Source organism: Lycorma delicatula, chromosome 1, assembly GCF_047948215.1.
Source record: "Lycorma delicatula isolate Av1 chromosome 1, ASM4794821v1, whole genome shotgun sequence".
NCBI classification, from domain to species: domain Eukaryota; kingdom Metazoa; phylum Arthropoda; class Insecta; order Hemiptera; family Fulgoridae; genus Lycorma; species Lycorma delicatula.
In genome coordinates this window covers 266,455,076-266,476,638 of record NC_134455.1, presented here as the reverse complement: position 1 = coordinate 266,476,638, position 21,563 = coordinate 266,455,076, and the positions used below count along the sequence as shown (strand labels likewise).

Below are 21,563 nucleotides of genomic sequence, written 5' to 3'. Positions count from 1 at the left end.
TTGGAAACCATTATCAGGAGTTAAAATTAATGGATTAAAGTCAAAGTTTAAAAATCATAGTTAAAATTTAAAAACAATCATGACTGTCCTGTTCCTACTAGTATATTGAAGGAATATATATATACTCTGGTGGATTAAAATGAAATCAAACGGAATCATGTTATCAAAGAGATAATTATTAGATTAAATTATTATTACTTCTTTATATTTATGTTTAGTATGTTTTTAAATATAATCTTTAAAAAATTGTTGTTCAGTAATTAAATTTTTATTATTACAATGTACTCATATATGATATTTTTCTAAATTAGAAGTATTTATAATATTTGTAAGAAATATCTGTTTTCATCAAATTATTATGATTGTGTGTATAATCATATTCTACATTTGGCAAAATTAGAGTTTTATGGTTTATTATTTTTAACGCTATTTATATGCTCTTTAGCATATGTAGAAAATTTACAATTGGTCATACCTACGTACATCAAGTTGCAATCATCCCAAACAAGACTGTATACTCCGTTTATCAAATTTGGAATCATTATGGTATGATTTTTTATTAAAATTATTATTAATATATTTAATTAATTTGTTATTAGTAGCATATGAAGGTGTTAAGCCATTTTTTTTACATATTTTTTCAATTTTTTTACTAAAAGGTGTATATTCATTTTTTATGTATGTTTTATCCTTTTTACCAGGTAATAATTTTGTACTGTTATTTATATTAATTTTGTTATATATTTTATTTCATAATTTGTTTATAGCCGACATTATAACCATTAGCAACAGCAATGTTTTTAATAATTGCTATTTCTTTATTTAAGGGTGTTTTATCATGTCTGAGGTATTTTATGGCTCTATATAACAATGAATTAAAAGCAGCCATCTTTTGGGACCATGGATGAAATTAATGGTAATTAGTTATTATGTTATTTAATGTTTCTTTACGATATATTTCTAATTTTATTTTGTTGTCTATTTTATTATTATATATTTTTGTATCCAAATATATTTTTATTATTATATATTTTTGTATTCAAATAATTATTATTTTCTACTTCCATGGTAAATTTTATCTTTATCAGTTTTATTAAATTCATTTATTATTATATTTGATTCATTTTGAACATTTTCATTATATGTAATGATAGTGTCATCTACATAACGTTTATACAATGGTATATTATGTTGAGTCAGAATTTGATTGACTCAAGAGTCTTCTAAAAATTGCAAATATATCTTTGCAATTTTGCAGCATAAAAATGCTGTTGGTGCGGCATAAAAAATTGCCTCACAGACACCCTTATGGTGGATACTAATTGTCCTGAAATCAGTAAAAATGAATAAGTTGTTGTTGCCAGCCTCTGTGGCACGAGTGGTATCATCTTGTTCTTTCATCCGGAGGTCCCGGGTCTGATTCCCAGTCAGACATGGCATTTTCATACACCCTACAAATCACTCATCTCATCCTCTGAAGCAATACCTAACTGTGGTTCCGGAGGTTAAAAAAAAAAGAAAGAAAGAAGAAGAATCTGAATGAACCACCCTTTGAACACTGAAGAAGTTCTCCGTGAATTGAAAATTCTCATCAGCGACCACACCCAAATACTAATATGATTACCTGCCATTGAGACACAGACCTGCTGCATCACAGTCAGTTGGCCTTTTAGCATTATCATGGTGGTCTTTTCCGGGCTGAACACCATCTTTTGTTGATGGCCCCTCAGCAGAAGTATGGTGCAAGCCTGGGTTGTCCTGAATTCAATCTCACTCCACAAGTTTGTTAAATTCCCTAGATATGTCCAAGAGAATTTCCAGGACAAATCCGGTGTCACTGTTTGGAACGATATCACCTTCAATATTGCATTCTCCGTGCCCCACTAGGATGAAACCATATTGATCTATCATCAGTAACCTTTGTGATGTCAATCTCTCATTAATGTAGAGAATAAAACCCTCTCAAAAAGTTTACCAATCATCAGCAGGATCGTCAGAGGCTTGAAGAAGAACTCACAGCAGGATCCTTCAGTCCATCCTCAAACATTGGTTTAACACTTTACTTTACTGTCTATATAGCAGCTATAGCTATATAGAAGGGAATGTATGGTGATCGGTCAAAATTGGGCATATCCGGTTACCACCGAATCTGGACGAATTGACCCCTAAGGACCCCAGAAAACCAAAAAATGACATCAAAATTTCCACAACAAAATGTGTGTACATATGTATGTTGACATGTAAATCACCTTATCTCCAGAACTACTTGACTGATTTTCACCAAACTTGGCCATAATATTTCTATAGTAGCGGCATTTGATGATATTAAATTTTCAATTCCAAAGGTCAGGGGGTGGGGGATGCAGTGATACAGAGGGAAAAACTACTAAAAAATAGTAATAATTTTGAAATGAGAAGGCAGTACAGTGGGTCTTTTTTACTGCAGTTTTTTCTATTAGCACATCTTGTTGAATCTGTAAATTTGTTCCCCATTAAAGCTGGGTCTATACGAGCCCCCTCCCCTAAAACCCCCACATCCCACAGGGGAATGGTAGAAAATTGTCACAGGTGAGTGGTAGAACAATATTTAAAATGTAAAAATTTATTTAAAGTGGCCGCTAGTACTACCACTCCCACGCAAATGAAGTACGGTATGCGTGTGCACTTTAGTTAGAATCATTGAATTAAATAAACAAAAAGCTATTGTATTTAAATAAAATGACAAATATTTTAAATTAAGTAGTGTGTATATAAACACAGGTGTGTGTTTAAGCTGTCCATCAGGAAAAAGCAGCGTGACGGGAAAGACCTACAGTTGTGTTGTCAGCTTTTTTCCAGCAAACTGAACCCAGAAAAGAGCATCTTATTAAAAACCTTTGTAATGATGCCAACACAAATCCCTACTGAGTGGACAAGAAGCAATCCCATCAAAACCTGAAGCCTTATTTCAAGCAAAGCTATTAAAAAGTATTATTTTTTGTTTTGGATAGTTCTGATTATGTTTATAAGATAATATGAATACAAAATATTCAACATAATTGTTTAAATTAAAAACAAAATAAATGAATGTTGTGATAATTTTAATGTAGTGTAATTTTGGAATAAATTACACATGAATCAAGAATGCAGTTCTCAGCTTACAAACAGTATTACAGCATCTATGTGTACTACAGTTAGTTGGTCAAAGTCAGGGCTGCTCTTGCGACTTGCTGAAGAAGGTATTTAAGTTACAAATTTTAAAGAAAGATAAAGATTAAATTATATGAAGCATGAGTTTTAGTATGTAAAATGTGAGAGGAATTTTAAAAGGTTTCTGTAAAGTAGATTGAAACCAGTGAATAAGCTGAAAAAAAAAAGTTTACTTGTACATCTGTTAGACGATATATTTTACTGCTAATAATATAATTAGTTTATTTAACTTAGGATGGCTTATATTGTCTATATGGGGTGATAATAAATCAAGGGTATTATTATTTCATTTTTACAAAAAACCTCTAATTTTTATAGATTAAAAAAGAGAAGGATAAGGCTTTTAAGTTATTAGTTTTATTCATACTATAATCAAGTAAAATACAGTGATTAAAATAAATAATCTGTTTAAGAATTAATTAAATTGTTTTAAAACTAACTTGTTAAAAGTGAAATTGTTTTAAAATTCAATAGTTTTTGTGAGACATGAACTATAACGATTCAAATGTTGCCTTCAATCAGCGTTGTCGCTAAGTCAAGCAAGTTCCATCTATATGTAAAATTGTGTCAAAGAAAGAAGGTGAAAATTTAATTCTTTATTAAAAGCTTTTATTTAACTCTCTTTAGGAATAATCAAATCTTGCAACTACTATATCTTTTGATCTATCGTATGAAAATCAATGAAATTTGGTACATGAATGTAACTTCGATGACAATACAGCACAACGGTGTCAGAATTTGATATGACTCACCTCCACTCTCTACCACTATGCTAAATTCATGTTTTTTTTTTCTTGTCTTCAGTCATTTGACTGGTTTGATGCAGCTCTCCAAGATTCCCTATCTAGTGCTAGTCATTTCATTTCAGTATACCCTCTACATCCTACATCCCTAACAATTTGTTTTACATATTCCAAACGTGGCCTGCCTACACAATTTGTTCCTTCTACCTGTCCTTCCAATATAAAGCGACTATTCCAGTATGTGGCCTATAAGTCTGTCTCTTCTTTTAACTATATTTTTCCAAATGCTTCTTTCTTCATCTATTTGCCGCAATACCTCTTCATTTGTCACTTTATCCACCCATCTGATTTTTAACATTCTCCTATAGCACCACATTCCAAAAGCTTCTAACTTTTCTTTTCAGATACTCCGATTGTCCAAGTTTCACTTCCATATAAAGCGACACTCCAAACATACACTTTCAAAAATCCTTTCCTGACATTTAAATTAATTTTTGATGTAAACAAATTATATTTCTTACTGAAGGCTCGTTTAGCTTGTGCTATTCGGCATTTTATATCGCTCCTGCTTCGTCCATCTTTAGTAATTCTACTTCCCAAATAACAAAATTCTTCTACCTCCATAATTTTTTCTCCTCCTATTTTCACATTCAGTGGTCCATCTTTATTTCTACTACATTTCATTACTTTTCTTTTGTTCTTGTTTATTTTCATGTGATAGTTCTTGCGTAAGACTTCATCTGTGCTGTTCATTGTTTCTTCTAAATCCTTGTTACTCTCAGCTAGAATTACTATATCATCAGCAAATCGTAGCATCTTTATCTTTTCACCTTGTGCTGTTACTCCGAATCTAAATTGTTCTTTACCATCATTAACTGCTAGTTCCATGTAAAGATTAAAAAGTAACGGAGACAGGGAACATCCTTGTCGGACTCCCTTTCTTATTACGGCTTCTTTCTTATGTTCTTCAATTGTTACTGTTGCTGTTTGGTTCCTGTACATGTTAGCAATTGTTCTTCTATCTCTGTATTTGAACCCTAATTTTGTTAAAATGCTGAACATTTTATTCCAGTCTACGTTATCGAATGCCTTTTCTAGGTCTATAAACGTCAAGTATGTTGGTTTGTTTTTCCTTAATCTTCCTTATACTATTAATCTGAGGCCTAAATTGCTTCCCTTGTCCCTATACTTTTCCTGAAACCAAATTGGTCTTCTCCTAACACTTCTTCCACTCTCCTCTCAATTCTTCTGTATAGAATTCTAGTTAAGATTTTTGATGCATGACTAGTTAAACTAATTGTTCTGTATTCTTCACATTTATCTGCCCCTGCTTTCTTTGGTATCATTACTATAATACTTTTTTTGAAGTCTGATGGAAATTCCCCTTTTTCATAAATATTACACACCAGTTTGTATAATCTATCAATCGCTTCCTCACCTGCACTGCGCAGTAATTCTACAGGTATTCCGTCTATTCCAGGAGCCTTTCTGCCATTTAAATCTTTTAATGCTCTCTTAAATTCAGATCTCAGTATTGTTTCTCCCATTTCATCCTCCTCAACTTCCTCTTCTTCCTCTGTAACACCATTTTCTAATTCATTTCCTCCGTATAACTCTTCAATATATTCCACCCATCTATCGACTTTACCTTTCGTATTATATATTGGTGTACCATCTTTGTTTAACACATTATTAGATTTTAATTTATGTACCCCAAAATTTTCTTTAACTTTCCTGTATGCTCCGTCTATTTTACCAATGTTCATTTCTCTTTCCACCTCTGTACACTTTTCTTTAATCCACTCTTCTTTCGCCAGTTTGCACTTCATGTTTATAGCATTTCTTAATTGCTGATAGTTTCTTTTACTTTCTTCATCACTATCATTCTTATATTTTCTACGTTCATCCATCAGCTGCAATATTTCGTCTGAAACCCAAGGTTTTCTACCAGTTCTCTTTATTCCGCCTAAGTTTACTTCTGCTGATTTAAGAATTTCCTTTTTAACATTCTCCCATTCTTCTTCTACATTTTCTACCTTATCTTTTTTACTCAGACCTCTTGCGATGTCCTCCTCAAAAATCTTCTTTACCTCCTCTTCCTCAAGCTTCTCTAAATTCCCCCGATTCATCTGACACCTTTTCTTCAGCTTTTTAAACCCCAATCTACATTTCATTATCAACAAATTATGGTCGCTATCAATGTCTGCTCCAGGGTAAGTTTTGCAGTCAACGAGTTGATTTCTAAATCTTTGCTTAACCATGATATAATCTATCTGATACCTTGCAGTATCGCCTGGCTTTTTCCAAGTGTATATTCTTCTATTATGATTTTTAAATTGGGTGTTGGCAATTACTAAATTATACTTCGTGCAAAACTCTACAAGTCGGTCCCCTCTTTCATTCCTTTTCCCCAGCCCGTATTCACCCACTATATTTCCTTCCTTGCCTTTTCCAATGCTTGCATTCCAATCTCCAACTATTATTAAATTTTCATCTCCTTTTACGTGTTTAATTGCTTCATCAATCTCTTCGTATACACACTCTACCTCATCATCATCATGGGCGCTTGTAGGCATATAGACGTTAACAATCATTGTCGGTTTAGTTTTTGATTTTATCCTTATTACAAAATTATTACAAATTCATGTATTTAGTTGAAAATTTTCATTTCTCATGAACTATCGTATGAAAATGATTGAGATTTGGTACACGTATGTAACTTAGATGTGTAAAAATAAATATTTTTACTGTTTTAAAAGTTTTTATTTTTAGTCTTAAAAAAAAATACAAAAAAAAATTACAAAAATATATTTGATTACATATAAAGAATTACTTTTTAAAAAAGTTTTTATTTAACTAATATGAATATTAACATTAATAAAAAAAGGAAACAAATTATAAAAACCCTCTAAAATTAAAAAAATAATAATTAAATCAAATTGAGAATTATAAACAAAAAAAATATAATATATTAACAAATATAAAAATGCATTGAAAAGTAAAAAATAAATTATATAAATATCTAATAAATAACCAATAAATAAATGTAATGATTATTAAATTTTAAAATTAAAAGTAATGAAAATATTTAGTTAAATAGAAGCGTGGCACAGTTTTTATAACAATGCTTTCGAATAAGTATTTATAGACATTTGCTTTATTTTAAAATAATTTTTTGTTTAATGAGGTTGTTTAGTATATGTATATACTTTATTTATCTGTAATAAAATAACTCAAGTTTTTTATTCTTTGATGGTTTAAATTTGCACTGAGATGATCTTTAAGGGTTAATAAGATTAAAAATAAAAATTAAATTTAGAAATCTTGCACAAAGTTATTTCATTTTGACGGTAATCTGAAAAATTGGACCGCTGAATGTGAAAATAGGAGGAGAAAAAATTATGGAGGTAGAAGAATTTTGTTATTTGGGAAGTAAAATTACTAAAGATGGACGAAGCAGGAGCGATATAAAATGCCGAATAGCACAAGCTAAACGAGCCTTCAGTAAGAAATATAATTTGTTTACTGCAAAAATTAATTTAAATGTCAGGAAAAGATTTTTGAAAGTGTATGTTTGGAGTGTCGCTTTATATGGAAGTGAAACTTGGACAATCGGAGTATCGGAGAAGAAAAGATTAGAAGCTTTTGAAATGTGGTGCAATAGGAGAATGTTAAAAATCAGATGGGTGGATAAAGTGACAAATGAAGAGGTATTGCGGCAAATAGATGAAGAAAGAAGCATTTGAAAAATATAGTTAAAAGAAGAGACAGACTTATAGGCCACATACTAAGGCATCCTGGAATAGTCGCTTTATATTGGAAGGACAGGTAGAAGGAACAAATTGTGTAGGCAGGCCACGTTTGGAATATGTAAAACAAATTGTTAGGGATGTAGGATGTAGAGGGTATACTGAAATGAAACGACTAGCACTAGATAGGGAATCTTGGAGAGCTGCATCAAACCAGTCAAATGACTGAAGACAAAAAAAAAAAAAAAAAAAAAAAAAAATTTAATTTAATCGAAATTATGAATTCATGAAATAAAAATTCATAATTAATTAAAATGAAACTTTTAGCGGAAAGAGTGCGTTCAATTTGGCTTAGATTACAAGCAGAATTCGAAGATGAACTTCAACTATGTGAGAACACGTAAAAAGAAAGCGAGTGGGTACATTTTCCCAGATTGTTACTTGTAGCTAGTCAGTCTCAACTGGAGAGGTTCCAGCAGACCTTTCCACCTCCTCGCGTCGTTATTGAAAGTGAAAATGAAGATTAATTGTTGTAAAAATAAATTTTTGTTTTAAATAAATTATAAAAACTGCGCCACTCTTTTGTTTAACTAAATATTTTCATTACTTTTAATTTTAAAATTTAATAATAATTCATTTATTTATTGGTTATTTATTAGATATTTATGTAACTTATTTTTTTACTTTTCAGTGCATTTTTATATTTGTTAATATATTATATTTTTTTGTTAAAATCCTCAATTTGATTTAATTCTTATATTTTACTTTTTAGAGGGTTTTTGTAATGTTTCTTTTTTTATTAATGTTAATATTAATTAAATAAAAGCTTTTTTAAAAAAAATAATTTTTTATATGAAATCAAATATACGTTTGTAATTTTTTTTTTGTATTTTTTGTTTGTTTTAGCTACTTTTTAGAATTTGTAGAAATGATTAGATTTTCTGAGAAACGGAAACTTAGAAAAGTTTTAATATACATTAAAACTAAATGTAGTTTAATATATAGTTAATATATAGTTTTATATATATTTTATATTATTATATTATAAATAATTATTATATTTTATATTATTATAAATTATTTTAATACTTTCTATATTGTTATTCTTAAACACTTGTGTAGACGATGAGATGGATGCTATTCGATTAACAAAACACATTTTCGTATTTTTAAAAGTAAGTAAAAATGTTTTGCTGGTTATATTTTATGTTTTTTGTTGGTTATTTTGCTGTTTTTTTTATACCAGCAATGCCTTGCTGGTGAACCTAATTTTCAGATTAGCTCCACTAATCTGAAAAATTAGGAACTAGTTCATTGGGAAAATACAGTAAGTTAATATCGCAACGTTAGTAGAATTATTCGTTTAATGACAAATTTGGATGTTATTATAATTTTTAAATATGATTAATATCAGAATAACAAAATTATTTTATTTTATTTATTCTTTTATTATAACGATACAGCGACTTAACAATCTGTCCATAGAACAATAAGTAAATAAGATGTATTTGAATTAATATTGAGTTGCCACAGACCCAGCGAGTTGTGACTTAATATTGAAACAGATGAGTACTCCGTACGGCCAGACCATAAAGTCACCTAATTGCAACGATAAGGCAAATCAAGAATATTGTTCCTCAGCTATCTTTAAAAATCACTATTATAACAAAGTATTATCTAACAAATTGACCGCCAAATAATTCGGTTGGCGATCCAAACGAATTTGATACCGTAGACTGACTAGAGAGATCTCCTGACGAACGGTTCGCAACTTAAGGTCATCATATATGTCTACTACTTGTATAGCAGAGTATGTTGAGCATTTTCTGCACTGTTTTTGTTTAGAACCGTTGTTCTAAAGTATGTAAGTCCAAACAGGCTTTAAAACAGATTTGTAAATCAATAATTTACTTTCTGCTAAAAGCCGAGATTTATGTCCTACCACCCAGTACATGTGTTTAAACTTGAGATCCAACTGTTTCCGCTTAGAAGTGATATGTTTCGCTCAAGTAAGTCATCGATCAAGATGAAAACCCAAGTATTTACAGTCTTGAGATCTTGAAATTGGAACATTGAAGATAGAACAGGAGGACGATGTTCCTTACGAAGAGTGAACGTGACGTGCTTTGATTTTGTTTCGTTTATTTCTATTTTCCAACATGTAAGCCACGATTCGAGGAGAGTGATATAATCTTGAATATAAGGAGACGCAGTAGTCGGATTTTCGTGGACGCAAGAATTGTAGTATCGTCAGCAAACGATGCAACTATGGTATCTACCGTAATTGACAAGTCAGCTGTAAACAGAACATACAGGATGGGTCCGAAAACGCTTCCTTGAGGTATCCCTGATTGTATAAAGAACAAATCCATTAAACCCTCTCCATGTTTAACTTAAAAGAACCTGTATTCTAGGTAAGATTTTAGTTCAACATAAAACACATGCGGTAAAACCTTTTTCAGTTTATAGAGCAACCCCACATGCCAAACCTTGTCAAAAGCTTGAATGACATAGAGAAAAAACCGCTGAACAGTACTGTTTTTCGTCTAGAGCGTGATTTATAACGTTTACGATCCTTTTTTCCTGTTCTACAGGAGCATGTTGCTCCCTAAACCCAAATTAGTGAGCCGGAATGTGATCGTCCATGAACTGCTTCAGTCTTCTCAAAAACCTTAGAGAGCCCAGGAAGCAGGTTGGTAGGCCTATATTTGTGGGGTCTATGCTAGGTTTTGCTATAAAAATTAACTGTGAAATTTTCTACGGACCAGGAAAATGACCGATTCGGATAATAGCATTAAAAATCAAATAACCAAACTATCGCATGCCAAAGTAGTGCCTGGAGAACCCGACCGGTGATCAAATCATACCCCGGCGCCTTCGTTGGATGTATTTCATCGTTGACGATTAAGAGACCTCGTGTACTGTAAATCGCGTAATCGGCAAGGAAATTTTGAAAGAAGCCAAATAATCGGAGAAGCCAGATAACAAAATAACAGAAATATTATAAGTAATAGAATAGCCGTTTAGCCGCTGAAACAGGATAAAGTAGAATAGTTTATTTTAAAACAGGAAATACTAGTATTTTATATATATTATATAATTAATATATTTCTTCACGATTAAAAATAAAAAAAAGTATTGGTGGATGTTAAATATTAGCTGAAGTTTGGGGATAAAATGCAAATGCTAACTCTGTTCAACTAACTAATAAGCTACGCGAAATTTTGAGGGTATTGCTAATATTTGCAGTCGGTACAATTTCGTTATGAGCTGAGTATTAGTTGCGAGAGAGTAATTTACATTTGTAATATGGAGAAAATGTTGCCATTTTATACAGTAAAATTCGAGCGGAAATAAAAACTTTCGCAGTCTTTAGTTACTTATTCAATAAGAAAACATTTGTCTTGGAAATGTATATTTGTGATTAATTTTATTTTTAAACCGGTTTTAATATAACAAAAAATTCATTTTACGTAATAAAAAGCAATAAAAATCGTAGAAATGTTTTTATTCATCGTAACTGCTAGAAAAACGAATGTTTTATTGTGTATGGCTTAGTTTAAGTATTTATGCACACAGGGTAAATACGGTTAGCTTAAAATATTTTCTTAAAATCAATGAAATGTATAATGCAAGTAAAGCTTAGCTGGTAACAATGCATTACAATGTATAAAGCTTTAAGTACACAGTTTCTTGCTTTGAAACTTAAATCCATAAACTGCAGATAATGTAAAAAAGCTGCTTTTCTTTGTTTATATTCGGTATAATAAATTAACTGCAAGAATTTACGGTCATATTCAATGATAAGTTTTAAATACTAACGTTCTGGTTACTTCATTTCATCGTAAAATGAACATTCTTTGTTAATTATAAAAATATATTTTTGTAAATATAAAATATTTAAAACCTTATTTTTGAATACATACTATCTGTATCATTAGCTGGATCACTAAAGATGTCACGATGACCGGTCGTTTGAGTTCTGTTACCAGAAGCAGGAGTCGTAAACCCGGCTAGTAGAAAGCAACTAATGAGGTGGCCGCCTAGGCCATTCAACATCACGCAGGCCAGCCTTCTGTGATGACATTACCTGTTTTCAACAAAAGAAATATATTTGTTCATAAGTTGTAATAACAATATCTCGTGCAAGAGTTGTCATATCGTATGTATTAATGTCTGGAGACTAGGAGTAGTATTTTTAAAATACCTCTATACGTATTAAATAAATGAGGAATTTGAAACGATTGACGTGTTAAATATTAAATTGATAATACGTATTATTATCTTTTACCCTTTTAGGTAAACGACTCTAATGATGGGGATGGTTACCTATGTCAGTATTATTTTTTATAAATTCCAGTTGAGAAAAAAAAATAATAGATCGTGTTACCATGTGCATATGTATAAATATTAATTTGTGTATGATTTGTATATAATACATTTGTATTTTCAAGTTCTACATTTTTTGGTAGTATTTAATAAGCCTAAGTAAAGGTTTTATTGCGAATATTATGAATATACTCAAGTATAGTTTTGGACAACAATAATTAAATGGTATGTGTGTAGTCGATTGAATTAAAATACTGGTATTTTAATAATAAATCAGCGTTTTAGTAAATTAATTGAATTATCCTACACCTAATAGTTTATAAAATCTAATCGAGTAAAGTTACACAAATATTCTATATAGTTGTAGGTTGTTGATAATGTTTGGTGTAGTGTAGGTTAGAGTTCTCGGAAAACTCCAAGTTGGCGTCGGATTTCCTTACCCTCTTCCCCTACCCTCTAAGAGGAAACATATCACGGTTGTAAGTGGAGAGAAAATTCCAAGTTTAGAGAAGCTTGAACGCGAGGCAACATGTTACTTTATGTGAAATACTTTCAGTCATAACGTTATAGCATGGCGTATGTTTAGCTTACGGGCTTGCGTAGTTAACCCGGTTTAATCGATTAGTATATAGTTAAATAAAATTTTAAAAGCGATAAAATTTAGTTAATAAATAATTTTATTTAATCATTACTTAACAACTCATTTATTGATCAAGTGTATCGGAACGTTCTATCCTTTCTTTTCTGATAAAAGTTCAGATTTTTTGCTCGGTAAAAGTGTCGATGCGATGAGAATTGAGTTTATTTAAAATAAGCGTATATTTAATTATTTAAATCAACTTATTAGTTCACCTGACTGCCTGAAGATAATCAACTAAATAAACCTGTACTTAATTCAAGTACCTAACAAGATAGAATATATGATAATAATCTCAATGGGAAATTTTATTTTACGGTGAGAATTCACTTAAAGAATTTTATAAATTTTTTCACAGACAATAAAACCAAGGATTTATGTCTGTAAAAAAATGCTTATTGTCTGTAAAAAAATTATAAAATTCTTTAAGTGGATTCTCACCTTAAAATAAAATTTCCCATCGAGTTTATTATCATATATTCTATCTTGTTAGGTACTTGAATTAAGTACAGGTTTATTTAATCGATTATCTTCAGGCAGTCTGGTTTTTAATATACGCTTTTTATTTTAAATAACCTCAAACGTTTCCGAAGTTTACTAAAAGTTAACTAAAGTTACAGTAATCTGTTAAAGCGATTAAGAACTTCACTTTTTGTAATAGCAATTATTAAATGTTTTAATTTAAAAGTAGAATTATAACTTACTTACTATGCTTTCTAAAGTAGGTGTTATAATAAAAATATCCAGTTCAAAATCCATCGAAAAACCAATTTGTGTGTGTGTGGAAATATGAAAATTTGTGAACGAAAGCGGTTTTTTGTTTATGAAGTAAAAAACAAAAAGAAAGGAAAAAATATAATAAAGATAAGTAGAGTAAAAGCTAATAATGTAAAGTTGGCAGTATTTATTCCACAATGAATTACCGGATTAGGATGAATTTGCATTCCGTAATGGGTTCAAAGAGGCGATAAGCCTTGGTTTCCACCTTCCTGTAAAAATCTATCGTGCATATATGATAATTTTTAACTAATTTTTGAGCAGTGACATTAATAAAAGTTTATTATTTAATGATACTGTCAAATATGTTAAGAATTTTTTTTTAAATCTTGAAAATTTTTATAAGTATACTAGGTAATGTATTCTATATACTGTAGCGTAATTTAAAAAAAAACCCACAGTGAAGTTTACCCAATTCGTGATTAAATACGATATACTAACAAGCACATAATTTAGGCTAAATATTTTAGCTTTTTATCAAATATTAAATTTAGTTTTTTGACTGTGCTAAAAGAATTTCAAACATGTCTTCGTTCCCAGTAAATTCCTGAAGCATTCGACTAATTAACTTGTTTTATTTTTTATTCAATACTTCCAGAAATATTAACGATTTAAGAATTTACAAGACCATCACTTTGAATGTAAACAAAAGTAAAATTTCATACGTACTTATTTCGTAAGAAATGTTTGTTTTAAAATATACAGACCAACTAAATTTTATCAAAACAACTCTGTTCCTGTTAAATATTTTAGGACTTCTGTTTTATGATTTTTTCTAATAATGGTGTGAGACATGACAATGCTGAAATTATTAAATGGGAAAAATAATTAAAACGAAAAATATTTGGACGAGGAAAAATTGAATTATGCAACAATTGGTGTGAGAAAAAACGGACTTTATAAAGAAGGCACTACAGCCATATTATATCGAAACATGATTGTCACCAAGAAATATACCAGCGGCGCAGTTTCTTTCAAAAGACGCAGAAAAAATATTAAAAAAAACCGTGAAATTAACGAATTGTTTAATGGTGTGTCATTGAACTACCATCTCATTAATGATAGGAAAAACTATCAGATACTTAAACAAAAGATATTATTGCTGGAGTAGAAGTTGAAGAGTAATCGAACGATACGTTAGATGTTTTGTGGACCGTTTTTGTAAACTGAGAATTTTTAATTCATAAGGATTTTTGTGTGGTTCGGAATATGTAAATTAATATGTTAGAAACAATAGGATTCTTCCCGAAGATTTCCGAGATGCAGCAATAATATCAGATTGTACATGGATACTTAACGTTTTAAGTAAAGAGCAGTCTGCGAAAATTTGGACTTCAGCAAATTTATAATGTATACTGGCAAACAAAATAAATGGAAACATGTATGGTCACTTACTTTATCGCAATTTTTATATACTATAATTGTGTGCTACAAACAGGTTACCTCTTTTTACATCAAACATTTTGTAAATGTAGTACTTTAAATTGTGCCTGGTTTTAACCCAGATAAAATAAACATCAATTTTTATTGCGGCTATCTTTTTTTTAGACAAACGAGAGACTTCGACGAAATTGCGAAATTGTGCAAACAACTTATTATGAATAACTAGTCAGGAAAAATTAACCTGTTGTGTTATATCAGATGGGTATAGAGAGAAATTTTTGAGAAACAGATAATTACTAGTTATTACACAGTGAAGAAAATTTTCGCTTGATTAGACACAAGTCTCGTTGTGGATGTTTGACATTAAAATATTATACTCGTATTTATTAAATTTTGTTCATGAATTGAATGTGTTACTAAAATTTAGAGATGATTCAGCCAAACTGAGAGGACAAGAAACAAAATATAAAGAAAACAAAAGTATAACAGCAATCCAAAGGTTGTCTGAAGAGAATTGAGATTTGAGAATTATGACTTCCAGTTGATATGACATAATGAGAAACATTACGAATAGAATTATGATAACTTTATACTTTCACACTAGGATGGTTGGACAGATGAATAGCATCTTTATATTTTTAAAGTTATTTAAAATTTTTAAGACTATATAATAAAGGAATCGATAACAGTTTAAGGCGACATTCAAATGGATGTCACATAAAAATACATTTTTTAGATTATATTGAAATTTTGAAAACATATAAATATTACATAAAGCATGTTACAAACAGTAATATCTTGATGATGGTATAAAAATAAAAATTGACATCGGTTATGCTTATCTTCAATGTAATAATACACATTATAATATTTATTATATTTTGAAAATTAAAAAATATATGCTGTATATATTGTGTTAAAACTTTCATTAAAATTTTATACGTTTTCCGAATATTAGAAAAACAGAAAAAATAGTGCATTTGTAAGTTATTGATTTATCAAAAAATAATAAATTATTTTGCTTGGCAATAAGATACACGGATTTAAATGAATGTGTAAACAGAAAGAAATCTTGTTGGCCTCACCTTACGGAGTCTTGAAAAAAAAAATTGTTTGGCCCATAATACTGATATTTTCTTGTTGAAAAGCTAAAGTGAAAGATGTGTGAAAAATTATGATTTCTCACAAAATAATTGTATGAATTTTGTTACTATCGACGAACATTTTTGCTAGGCTAACCGCAGAATAATAAACTAGTGAAATACATCACTTTTCTCCTTCATTTAATGTGCAGGCTATTCGCTTAGATTTTAAATAACGACCTCAATATACATAAAAAAAAATTAACAAGTCCTATCGTTTTTCAAGATCATACCATTTTCTTTCCAAGACAAACCCAGACGTAGTAGTATATACAGATGGGTCGAAGCAGAATGATACCGTTGGATGCGCTTTTACGGTAAATGACAGAACCTATATGGTAGCTCTAACTGATATTACAAGTGTCTAAAATGCTGAACTGCACGTCATCAATATGGCTTTGAATATCATTAAGTCAAAATATGGTCACAACTTTATTTGTAGTGATTTGTGCAGTGCACTCCAAGCTTTAGAAGATTTTTGTTCGAAATATTTTATCGTTACCAAAATTCGTAATACAATCGCTGAGTTGAATCGTCACAACATACAAGTAAGTTTCTGCTGGATTCTTAGCCATGTGGGAATCCTGGGTAACGAACGTGCGAATTTGCTTACTAAACACGCATGTAGCCAACCGGCTATCACCACTCCTGTTACTACTATCGATTTTATGAACATACTCTTCAAAGAAGGTGGCAAGGTGACTGGACTGCTACAGTGCTAAACTCCGACATATGAAACATACGGTGTTGCCATGGGACTCTTCATGCAGAAAACTCGCCGAGAGACAGTGGTCTTCTACCGATTGCTATTAGGACATATCGCAGTTAATCACCTGAAAATGGAAGTAAAAAACGGAGATTTGGAGTTTCGAGATTAGGGGTTGAGTGGATAGCACCTTTCAGGAGGCGTGGGATGCCGAGGTGTCTCACAGCTGATGAGTGAAAGGGGACTCCAGGGGATTTTTTAGGGGGTTAAAATGAAAAGACAAGTGTCCCGGGTGAAGGATCCTCTAGGGGGCCCCTCAACCCCCCTAGAGGCAAGGCATAAAGGAAGACCAGAGTTTCGGGTGGAGGTAAGGCATCAGAAAAGACCCAATCCCGGCCGACCGAGTGGTACCTCGTGCTGGGAACGGCATAGCCGGGTCCAGCATGGTCACTCGGGAGGTTAGAGGCAATGGCACAGTTGGGATTGAGTCGTGCTTCGCCGGTCCATATTTTACCCTCAGCGGTTTTAAGTTCATTTGAATATTTCCACTCGTCGTACAGTGTGATGAGGAGGAATGATATTTCTCGAAGAGCATTTTTGGGTCGCTACAGTTTTTGGAAGAAAAGTTATCAGTGCAGCAAATATTTCAAATGGTTGACTCAAGATCGTTGACAACAATGTGCTGCTTTATTCTAGGTATAATTACTCTATCTAGCAAGGAATTGTGATAGCGTGGCTTCCTCCTTGAGTAGAGGTCGCAATTTCGTGGAGTCGAGTGATTTCGTGGAGTCGGCTATTCCTGTGAACCTACCAATGGGTTCTATTTTCTACGTGACCACTATAGGAGGAACCCGACCTCAAAATTAGGTGTTTTTAATTTCTCATAATTCATACATAAGGGTTAACATATTTCTTTACGCTAAGCGAATTCTTTTTTTTCGGGGAGACGAAAAACGCTTTCGCGTTATCATCACCCGAGACTAAACTATTACAACAAAAGCTCCTTCTCGGATACGAAAATGTTAATAAAATAAGATTAAAAATAGATAAGCTTAAAACAAAAATAATTAAATAAATGTAACCATTAGGATAAAATATAAAACACGAATAACAAAATAAAATCAAAATTTATGGTTGTTGATTAACGTTAAATTTTATGAAGTATGTTGGTACTTCTTAGAAGTAACAATACTCGGTGTAGCACAGTCTTCTCATTGCGTAGGATGCAGTGAAGCTCCTTCGGTAATTTAAATTTACGACGTTAGGCCGCATAACATATGCAATCCTTAGGATGTGGCGCACAGTCAAGCGGCGGTCACATCTTACGCACAGTGGTTCATTTTCTGCTGACATCAGGTACCAGTGATTAACTGTGATATATCCTAATAGCAATTGATAGAGGACCACTGTCTCTCGGCGAGTTTTCTGCATGAAGAATCCTATGGCAACACCGTATGTTTCATAAGTCGGAGTTTAGCACTGTAGCAGTCCAGTCACCTTGCCACCTTCTTTGAAGAGTATGTTCATAAATTCGATAGTAGAAACACGAGTGGTGATAGCCGGTTGGCTACATGCGTCTTTAGTAAGCAAATCCGTACGTTCGTTACCCAGGATTCCCACATGGCTAGGAATCCAGCAGATCAAATCTACTGTAACACGTTAATTATATATATTGTTGCCACATACAAGCTAAGCTTCATAATGGCGAACGATTCGCTAGCAGCTCAGATATCAGCGGAAGTACAGTATACGTATGTGCCTGCACAGCGTCACTCCCACTAAGTAGCTGACCGCGCAGCTTTCCCACTACAACGGCGCTGCGCCGCACCACATGCAGGCGTCTATAAAAGAAGCGAACAGCAGAACGAATTTTCAATTCGTTGTTGACCACCGTCTGGTGAAAAAGAACTCCCCGTGAAATAGACCGCGGCTATTATGGCCACAAGCTCCGACAAGACTCCAGTGATAGACGGGATTTAGGTCCGAGCAAACAGGAATATTCCTCCCGCTGTCATAGTGACTATGGCCATCCTATTTATGTCGATTTTATACGAAGGGTATTTTCCATATTGCTGGAAAACGGCAAAGGTGGTTATGTCTGCCAAAACTCGAGAAAAGTCTACTTTTCCCCTGGAATTACAGGACGATCTCTTTACTACCTACTGCATTGTCGAAGTTGTTTTTTTAACGATTTCGGCGATGCGTGGGGCCGGAAGTGTGTCCTGACCTGTTTTAGTTCAGAGGGCCTCTTGACGACCCTTCAACTATTGCGACTATGGACAGCCTCGTCGGAGATTTCAACAGAAAAGGGGTGACAGCGGCCGTTTTCCTGGATGTGGCTAAAGCCTTTGATAAAGCTTGGCATGATGGCCTACTTATAAACATACCCACACAACGGTCCTCGGTAGTCATGTCAAGCTCCTAAGTATTACTTTTTGGAAATAGAGTCCGTAGTACGCGTTGGGCGATCCGTCTCACCTACCAGGGTGATAAGAGACTCCAATGGCAGATGGATTTATTGGAGCCTGATAGGTATAGAATCAGAGTTGATGGGAAAAATCAGTTGCCGTGCTATTCAGTACACGCTACGCGCTCTGGCGAGACAACTGGAAATCTCAGGAAAAATCCCCATTGGGTCGAATGTTAAGTATCTGGGAATAGTTTTCTGGATAAACGGCTTACCTTAGAAGAACATGTGAAGCATGTGAACCAGAGGGCAGAAGCCGCCATAGCGTCCTTATATCCAGTAAATAACCGTGCCAGCAATATCCCACTGCTGGGATACTGCTGGCACACGGCACGGCGCTGCGCGTGTGGTGCGGGGCAGCACCGTTGTAGTGGGAAAGCTGCGCGGTCAGCTACTTAGTGGGAGTGACGCTGTGCAGGCGCATACGTATACTGTACTTCCGCTGATATCTGAGCTGCTAGCGATTCGTTCGCCATTATGAAGCTCAGCTTGTATGTTGCAACAATTAACTTATTACAGTAGAAAAAAATGATTTAAAGTATTATTATGTTCAGAATATAGATTCCAGATTAAGTAAGCTCTAGCAGAACCTAAAATTTGAAAAAAATGTTGGCGATAAAAATTTATTTGCTGTGTTTATTATCATAAGTTGAGAATTTAATCCGTTATTTTTCTAATAACAAAATTGTGCGAACTTGTTATAGCCTACTTTACGTTTATTATATTTGGTTTGTAATCATACAACCTTCTTTATCATGTTTTCCTTTACCATGTTGGTTTGAAATCGTACAGTACGTTCAAGGTATTTGATGCATTTGACAGAGTAGTATTTCCTCGAATTCATGATGTGAAAAATTAAAAAGCTAAAAATAATGAATAACAGTCAAAGACTAAGTTTCAGTATAAAAAATTAAATTTTAGCAGTATTTAAATACAGGAAATTAGGTTTTCCTCAGTATGTTATTTTCCTTTAAATGCATCACTTTTATACAATCTTTTGTATGTTATAACTCGCATTGTATTATATAAGATTATACTTTTAAAAGTATGATAAATTGAGTATATGTATAATAAACGCTTAAAAACACACTTCAAAACTTGTGTCCGCAAGTTTTCAGGTGAATTTAGGTAGAGCTTTTTATAGTTCGTATCAGAAGTTAAATCAGATGTTTTTATAGTTGAAAACTTGACTATTGGTTTAGTTTTCAAGATCTGTTAGATAAGGTGGAACATTACATTCGAATAGCCGAATAAAGTAAGTAATCTTTTCTCTCTCTAGCAAAGTGTAATAACGGAACTTCTGAATATTCCCACTTCTTACACTCCTTTTTAACAAACTTATTCCAAGTTTAAACACCACAATTTGGTATTTATTTCGTGAAACCTTTCTTTGAAGTGTTTTTAGAGAAATAAAATTAATATGAAAAGTAAAATACACAATATTTAAACGACTTACTGCGTTCTTTTTCTTGAATATTAGTGAGGTATTCTCTTTTTCACGTGGAATTAACAAAACAAAGAAAAAGTAACGTCATTTCTTTCCTTTATACCTCTAATTATTAAAATAATCCTTTTTTTCTGAACAATATTACCCCTAAAATTTGTGGAATTTAAATAATCTAAGTGCTAGAAAATACCCTCAGAAAGGGTCGATAAAATGTTAAAACTTAAATGTTCAAACAGATATAAAACTTTTTTATATCTGAACTCACAAAAGTTTTCCCCTCTTTACTTTTCTGGAAAAAGTACAAGAAACGAACAATTTTGATTTATCATTAAAATGCCTTATTTATCTATCCAAAAAGAAGAATATCTCATGAAATTAAACTTTAAAATAAAGTGTATACATTTAAGTATAAAACAGGCCTTGCAAAAAATAGTGTATACCACAACTAACTTTTCTATTTCTATTAATCCTGGTACTCAATTGTTATTAAACTATACAGCTGTTGCATTTGTAATTATTACGATACAATTATTTTGTCTCGCTCAGTCAGAATTATTGAAAAATATTCTGAACATTACTTTAAGATATTCATTTATTGTTAATGTAAGCATCAATATGAATAAAGGTAATATGAAAGTAAGGTTGTTTTGACTCTACCAAAAAAATATTTAACCACAGCTTTGATAGAAAATAATTTCAGTCTCATTTCAATAATATATAACATAATATACATAGGTAATATTAAGATTAAACGGGAAATAATGTAAATAGTATTCTATAATCACCTAACTATAATTATTTTTATATGGTAATAAAACAAGAAAATGATAAATTACTATTCTTTTCTCTACTAAGGTGTAAATTTTCTGTAGACTTGCTTACACCATAAGGCAAATAATGATGAAATTGAGAAGTGATTATAATCAAATTGATTACTATCAGTTTACGATTCCTGATACAGATATATTGAGTTAAAATTATTGCTGACAAATGT

The 21,563-nt window shown here is 31.9% G+C and overlaps 1 protein-coding gene across 1 annotated transcript in view; it reads right to left on the bottom strand.

Moving 5' to 3' along the window:
* The window catches only part of LOC142318305 (ly6/PLAUR domain-containing protein 6-like), a 305,742-nt gene that overhangs the window by 6,836 nt on the left and 277,343 nt on the right, over nucleotides 1-21,563 (bottom strand). The window contains exon 2 of the mRNA XM_075354877.1: nucleotides 11,608-11,771. Within this exon, the coding sequence (XP_075210992.1) occupies nucleotides 11,608-11,740 (133 nt within the window). The 5' untranslated portion in view covers nucleotides 11,741-11,771. The remainder of the gene's footprint in view (nucleotides 1-11,607; nucleotides 11,772-21,563) is intronic.